The 7,029-nt window shown below is 58.4% G+C and overlaps 1 protein-coding gene across 3 annotated transcripts; it reads left to right on the forward strand.

The window, feature by feature from the left end:
* The first annotated feature begins 530 nt into the window (after positions 1-530).
* FIZ1 (FLT3 interacting zinc finger 1) lies at positions 531-5,772 on the forward strand. 3 transcript variants are annotated; one of them, XM_044257592.1, is made up of 3 exons: positions 531-697; positions 2,078-2,429; positions 3,390-5,772. In XM_044257592.1, the coding sequence occupies exons 1-3, from the start codon at positions 531-533 to the stop codon at positions 4,590-4,592; spliced, it is 1,722 nt and encodes a 573-aa protein (XP_044113527.1). In that variant the 3' UTR covers positions 4,593-5,772. The 3 variants fall into 3 exon arrangements, with proteins under 3 accessions (XP_044113527.1, XP_044113528.1, XP_044113529.1); XM_044257593.1 differs by lacking the exon at positions 531-697 and adding an exon at positions 706-785; XM_044257594.1 differs by lacking the exon at positions 531-697 and adding an exon at positions 794-1,912.
* The last annotated feature ends 1,257 nt before the right edge of the window (positions 5,773-7,029 follow it).

A 7,029-nucleotide genomic window follows, 5' to 3' on the forward strand; every position in this document is an offset into this window, starting at 1 on the left:
ACCGGTCACGTATTCGCAGAGAACACGCGCCTGCGCGCCCGTCGCCCTCACTGGCCCCGAGCTGGATATAACCCCACCAACACATTCCCAACCACACAGAAATGTCTTTTCTCCCACACAGCACCCAGCAGGGTGACCCAATCAAAGACAGGAACCGCAAGGATGAGGAGCGGGAAAATGGCTGCTTGTTCCCGTATTTAACATGGCGCCCGATAGGCTTCAAAGCCCCCCAGTGGGAGGACAAGATGGAACCTGCCCTTTCCTCCGAGCTCTACCACAGTGGCCGAACTTCGATTTTCCTTTTATCCTGACGCAACTCTACCAGGAAGATTTGGAGGCTGCGAAAGGGGAATCAAGTCTGCCGTGATTTACGTTAACACCTGTCAGGGCAGGCACAGAGGGGAAAGAGGCCGAGCGGGAGCTTGTTGCCCTTAGTCTGTATGGCGCCGGCGTCACCCTAGGCCCCACCCCCACCCTGCCCTCACCCAACATGGCGCCATCCTAGCTTCTCCGGCCTCCAGTGCTAGGGAATGGGACGGGAAACGGGGAAGGGCGGGCGGTGGGGGTGGGGGAAAGCCAAGGGGGCGGGAGAAAGGAGGAGTGTGGGGGAGAAGCGAGCCGAGGCGGAAGTCGAGGGGCCCCCGGGTGGAAGTGACGCTGCCCCCGCTGCCCAAAATGTCGGCGCCCAGAGGGAGGTGTAAGTAATTAGAGAGAAAAGCCGACTGACTTTCCTGGTCTCCTGGGGCCGCCCCAGGGCTCTAGGACCCCGGCTGCGAACGAGCGAGGTGGACTTGCCCGGCTGTGGGTCCCGCCTGACCTGCTCCCGCCCCGGGTGCCCCAGGCCGCACCTTTTAGGGACAAGGGGGAGGGGCACAAAAGGCCGGTACTCGGGGCCTCAGTCCCAGAGCCGACTTGGGGGGGGGCGGGAAGCCCTGCAGGCAACTTGGTGGGAAGGAGGCGGGGCTTCGTGGTGGCGGGGGCGGAGCAATAACGGGGAGGAGCTTCTGCGTGGGCGTGGCTTAGAATGGAAATGGGCTGGGCTTGAAGGATGGAAGGGACCTACTTGGGGCTGAGTGGGGAAATGGATCTCTAGGCGAAGGTGGGCGCAGCTTAGGGTAGAAGGGGAGTAGCTGGTCAAGGAGTAGGCATGGTGAGGTGATGGGATTGAGGTGTGCAGTTTGGCGAGTCTTAGTGGAAATAATAAGTCTTCATAATATAAGTGCGGTGACTTGCGGGGGAGGGGCTCCCAGGGGAAGGCTGAGAACAAGGGGTTGAGGGGAGGGTCTTGCAAAGGACCGGGCTTCCTTCCAGGCTAGGTTTCAAGGAAAAACGAGTGAGTGGCATTTTGGAGGCAGACCTTAGCGGAGAAGAAAGAGACGGTGGGAAGTAGGAAGCTCAGATAGTGGTTAGTAGTAATCAGAGCAGCTTGCCTGTAGAGCCCTTGCTGTGTGCCCAGCCTAAGTGAGCGCGCGGTGTGCACTGCCCCAGTTTTGCGTAGTCCTCACCTCCGCTCCCTGAGGTGGGTACTCCCGTTCTCCCGCACTTGCACATGGACAAATGCAGGAGGTTTCAGGACCGGTTATGGTCGCCCTGAAAGGTTGACTCAAGTGCACTTGGCCCCAAATCTCTGTCCTCTCCTACCCTAGGAATGTGAATCTTTATCTGAAGATGATTTTCGCTCTTGAAGAAGAGTGGGAGGGCCTTTCAAAGGGGAAGGGTCTTGTCAAGGAATACTAGAGGCTTTGGGAACAGTGTGGGGACTTTGGGAGGAGTAGGTGGGGCGAACAGTGGGCGGGGTTTAGAGAGGAGTGGGGAGTCCATCGGAAAAGAAGGGGAGAGGCTTAAAAACGGCCCAGTAGGGTAGAAGCCACCTGGTGCTGATTAGGAAGATTGCCAGAGGATCTGGAGAAGGGTTTGTATGAGAGTGGGAGGGGCTTACAGGATGGTGGGTGTGGCTTGGAGGGAAGTGGAAAGGGTTTCCAGGGGACAGAGGGTGGGTGTGAGGCCTGGGAGCCTGATGGAGAGGGCTCCTGGGACGCTGACTCCACCTGCCCTCCATGTCTCCTCCCTGCTCCAGAGAGAGCCTCCATTCGCCACTGCCTTCCCACCACGCCATCATGGCTGATACCCCGCTGCCAGTGCCCCCGGTCCCTGCCCCGGCCCCAGCCCCAGCGCCTCCCGCTGCTGCTCCCCGGGTTCCGTTTCACTGCAGTGAGTGTGGCAAGAGCTTCCGCTACCGCTCGGACCTTCGGCGTCACTTCGCCCGGCACACTGCCCTCAAACCCCACGCGTGTCCACGCTGTGGCAAGGGCTTCAAACACAGCTTCAACCTGGCCAACCACCTGCGTTCGCACACCGGCGAGCGGCCCTACCGCTGCTCTGCCTGCCCTAAAGGGTTCCGAGACTCCACCGGCCTGCTGCACCACCAGGTGAGTCCCGCAGGCTGGACCTGGGCTGGCCTCCCCAGGCTGGACACACCCTTGGAGCCACAGGGCTGGGCAGCAAAGAGCACTGGGATCTCTGATTTAGCCTCACAGTTCTCCAGGAAGGCACTGCCAGTTGAAAGGACTCGTTGCTCAAACTATCTCTGCGACTGACTCCCAAAGGCCAATGTCGGTAAAGGCACAGTCTTGCACCGTACACGGGCCAGATTTCAAGTGCCCAAGAGCCATAAGTCGCTGATGGCTGCAACATTGGGCAGTGGCAGATATAAAACATTCCCATCATTGCAGAAAGTTCTTTTGGACAGTGTTTGCTCTAGAGGTTTGAAGAGCAAACCTTGAAAAGCCACCTCTCACCCTAGGGGATTATAAAAGCTCCTCTCCACCTTTTCACAACATCCACTGCCAGAGAGGACATCAGAAAGTTTGTCAGTCATAATTCTAATTTCTAGGAATTGGGTCGTTCTTTAGTGATGATTTTACCCTATCGTCACAAGAACCCTGTGAGGTGGTAGTCTTATTGTGCCCATGTTACAGAGGAGCAAAGCAGAGTCCCAGAGATTATGTTTACTTGTCCACTTGTCACTGAGAGTGAAAGGCAGAGCTGGGATTCGAACCCAGGTTTGTTAGTGCTAAGAGCCCTAGTATTTGGTCACTCTCCCAGGGAGTCCCAATCTCCTAGGTGGGCTTCTTGAAAATGAGTGTTAGTCCGGAACACCAGGAGGAAGAGTCTTCCACCTTAAGGAACAGCATGTGCAAAGGTCCTGAAGAATGAAAGGACCGAAAGAATGCCAACATGACCCAAATTAGAGAAGACAAGTGAGAGGGTTGGAGCAGATGGGCCTTTGTAGACACAGCAGGGAGCTTGGGCCGCGTCCTTCTGGGAATGCAGGGATGGCAGGCTAGACCCTCAGCCCTGATGCTGTGCTCTCCCTCCCGCCCTCCCAGGTCGTCCACACTGGTGAGAAGCCCTACTGCTGCCTGGTCTGTGAGCTCCGCTTCTCCTCGCGCTCCAGCCTGGGCCGCCACCTCAAGCGCCAGCACCGCGGGGTGCTCCCGTCCCCGCTGCAACCCGGCCCAGGCCTGCCGGCCCTGAGCGCACCCTGCTCCGTCTGCTGCAATGTGGGGCCCTGCTCAGTGTGCGGGGGCGCGGGGGCCGGTGGTGGCGAGGGCCCAGAGGGGGTAGGTTCGGGCCCGGGCAGCTGGGGGCTGGCAGAGGCCGCCGCCGCAGCCGCCGCTGCCTCGCTGCCCCCCTTTGCGTGTGGAGCCTGCGCGCGGCGCTTTGACCATGGCCGCGAGCTGGCGGCCCACTGGGCGGCGCACACCGACGTGAAGCCCTTCAAGTGCCCGCGCTGTGAGCGCGACTTCAACGCCCCCGCGCTGCTGGAGCGGCACAAGCTGACCCACGACCTGCAGGGCCCAGGCGCGCCCCCCGTGCAGGCCTGGGCCCCGGGGGCCAGCGCGGGGCCCGACTCAGCCGGCGACGTCGGTGGCGCGGTGGAGGCGGGTGATGCCCAGGTGGCCTGGGACGGCGGGCTGCTCCTGGGCCGCGCTGGGGGCGGCGTGCCTGAGCTCGCGGGGCTGCTCCCGGAAGGCGGCGGGGAGGCTCCTGCCCCAGCGGCGGCGGCCGAGGCGTCCGAAGACACCCTGTACCAGTGCGACTGCGGGACCTTCTTCGCGTCAGCCGCGGCGCTGGCCAGCCACCTGGAGGCCCACTCGGGCCCCGCCACGTACGGCTGCGGCCACTGCGGGGCCCTGTACGCGGCTCTGGCGGCCCTGGAGGAGCACCGGCAGGCGAGCCACGGCGAGGGCGGCGGAGCGGAGGCAGCATCCGCGGCCCCAGAAGGGGAGCCAGCGTCCGGCGAGGCCGCGTCTGGCTCTGGCCGGGGCAAGAAGATCTTCGGCTGCTCCGAGTGCGAGAAGCTGTTCCGCTCGCCGCGCGACCTGGAGCGCCACGTGCTGGTGCACACGGGCGAGAAGCCATTCCCGTGCCTGGAGTGCGGCAAGTTCTTCCGCCACGAGTGCTACCTCAAGCGCCACCGGCTGCTGCATGGCACCGAGAGGCCCTTCCCCTGCCACATCTGTGGCAAGGGCTTCATCACGCTCAGCAACCTCTCGCGGCACCTGAAGCTGCACCGCGGCATGGACTGACGCCGCAGCCACCCTGCCGCCCCGCCTCGGGGGCCGCACTCAGGGCCTGGGTCCAGATCCCTGGGCCCTGCCGTCAGGGGACCCCGGCTGGAGATAGGGGTCCACCAGACACTCGCACGGTCCCATGAGCTGGAGGCAGCAAACAAACCGGGGAGACTCCTCAGCTGCGAGGTCCGGGACCTAGGAAGAGACTCCTGAGCAACCCCAAATCGAAAGGCCTCCCGAGTGGTGGGGACGTAGCAATGAGATGTGGGTGTCAGCAAGTACTTCTCATCTTGAGGACCCTAGTGATAAGAAATGGGCATCCTTCCCCCAAGGAAGACTGCCCCTCTCCCCAAGAGCCATCATTCCCAATGACCTTGATCTGGAGAATGTGGGGGGACCATGTCCCTGAATTTCCCTGGATCCCCCAAATGCTACCCACCAGTCACTGGTGCCCTCCAAAAATGGATAGAGCCGAAACCTGCCTTCCCCCCACTCACCCCATTTCATTCCTCATGCTGAAAGAGGACCAGGGTAGATGCCCCTGCCCTGAAAACCCCTCCCCCCAATTAGGTCTCCCTCCCCCAGGGCAGAATGGATCCACCCTAATGATCTTCCCTATCCCAAACACTAGAATAGGCTGGTTTGAAATCCCTCCTGCCCAGTAGAATGAACTGAATCAGATACACACCCCTGTCCACTGGAATGGGCTGGTCTAGACTGTGGCCTGTACCCCACCCTCCTTAGGCCAATATGGCAGACACTCCTCCCTCCCTCTAGAGTGCCGGCCAGTCCCCATCATTCCACATCCTGTGAACTCATCTTGAGTGGGAAGTGGTGGACTCTGGGGCTTTTCTCCCGCTCTGCTTTAGCACCTGTCTTTCCATCTCTGTTGGTTTGTCTGTCTCTGTGTTCCTCTCAACCCCAAGGGGAAGGGGGCTTGGCTAGGGGATAACCCCTGTGAGCCTCGACCTTGCCCCTCATCCCACTCCCTAATGTCTCCACAGGGCCCCAATAAACCTCGTCCTGTCAGTCACTGCCGTCCTGTTTTCTGATCCTTGGCTCCAGAGAGGTGGGGGATTTCTCCCTGATTTAGGATGAGCTCCCTAAAGAAAAGCAGATCTTTCCTCCCTCCTGACAAATGTTGAGTCCCTTAGATACTGCACAACCATTAAAATCAGAAATGGCTTAAGTTTCATCTCAGTGGAATTCTGTCCCTTAAACACGAGATCCACCTCCAGTGGACTGAATGTGCCCTTTAGAACCAGACATGCCCTTTAGACACTGTCAATCCCATCAGGCCCCCTAAAAGCCAAACTGTCCCCTTAAAGAAAAGTTCTACCCCTAAGGAGAGACCCTAAATCTTAGACCCTGCCTCTAGGTGACCAAATGTCTATGTTAAACACTGTAAGCACCCCAGAGGGTAGGAGTCACCTGTCTGGGCGGAGTCAACCATTCCTCTTCTTCTAGGCACTAGATTACATTCCTGTCCCGAGTGCCGTTCTGTGTCAGGCATTGTAATCCTCTCTGAGGATCCAGCAGTGGAGAAAATGACTCCTAGGTTTGTGTTTTAGTGTTTGGGTGGTGGGGTGGAGAAAAGTAAAGAAACGGAAGTAATTTCAGGTGTTTCTGAGCATGCTGAAGGAGGGGAGGAAAGGTGTTAAGAAAGTGAGTGACCCCGTGAGCATGCCATTTAGTTCAGGTGTCCGGTGGACATCTCTCCACAGGCGGCATCTGATCTGAAACCCGAAGGGTGCTGAGAGACCAGAGAGCGGATGGGCCCCAAGGAGGGAGAGGTGAAGGGAGGGGGAGGGGTCAGGTCCCAGAGCCTGGTGGGGCTAGAGAGGCATTTGACTGTGCTCTCCAGGCAATTGAACACCAAGATTTTAATGTTGGAGGATTTGACCACTCCTGCACTTTACAGAGTTTCCTCTGGCTGCTGAGTCGAGAAGGAACTGGAGGCAGCAGAAGAGATGCTTAGGAGCCTGGAACAGAGTGGTGGGGAGATACAGGTGGATTCGAGATGAATTCCGAAGGTGGAATGTGAGTGTATTTGTGTGTGTGTGTAATTGAAAGAGCTCAGGAGGGACTGGTTAGGTGGTAGCAGTTTGTGTTAAAACATTAAAAGGGGAAGAACACGTTTCGGTAGGAGCTTAGGGGGATAAAGAATTCCATTTTGAGCTTCTTAAATTTAAGATGCCTGGGAGATTGGCACGTACTAATACGGCTGAAGGTATGTGTGTCCTGTGATACCATAATCCCACTGCTGGGCACGAACCCTAGAGAAACTCCTTCACCTGCACTAGGAGACACACTTAAAGATCTCCCAGCAGCAATCTGTATGGCCTCAAACTCTGAACAATTGATGTGTCATTGCTGTAGTCTGAATGTTTGTGTTCCCATCGAAATTTCTATATTGAAAACCTAACCCCCAGTGTGACAGTGTTTGGAGATG

The sequence above is a fragment of the Neovison vison genome, chromosome 7, assembly GCF_020171115.1.
Source record: "Neovison vison isolate M4711 chromosome 7, ASM_NN_V1, whole genome shotgun sequence".
Taxonomy (NCBI): domain Eukaryota; kingdom Metazoa; phylum Chordata; class Mammalia; order Carnivora; family Mustelidae; genus Neogale; species Neogale vison.

Coding starts and splice junctions, on each gene's coding strand:
- FIZ1 (XM_044257592.1), top strand. CDS start 531: ATGGGACGGGAAACGGGGAAGGGCGGGCGGTGGGGGTGGGGGAAAGCC. Junction 698..2,077: donor GTCGGCGCCCAGAGGGAGGT/GTAAGTAATTAG, acceptor TCCCTGCTCCAG/AGAGAGCCTCCATTCGCCAC. Junction 2,430..3,389: donor CCGGCCTGCTGCACCACCAG/GTGAGTCCCGCA, acceptor CCGCCCTCCCAG/GTCGTCCACACTGGTGAGAA.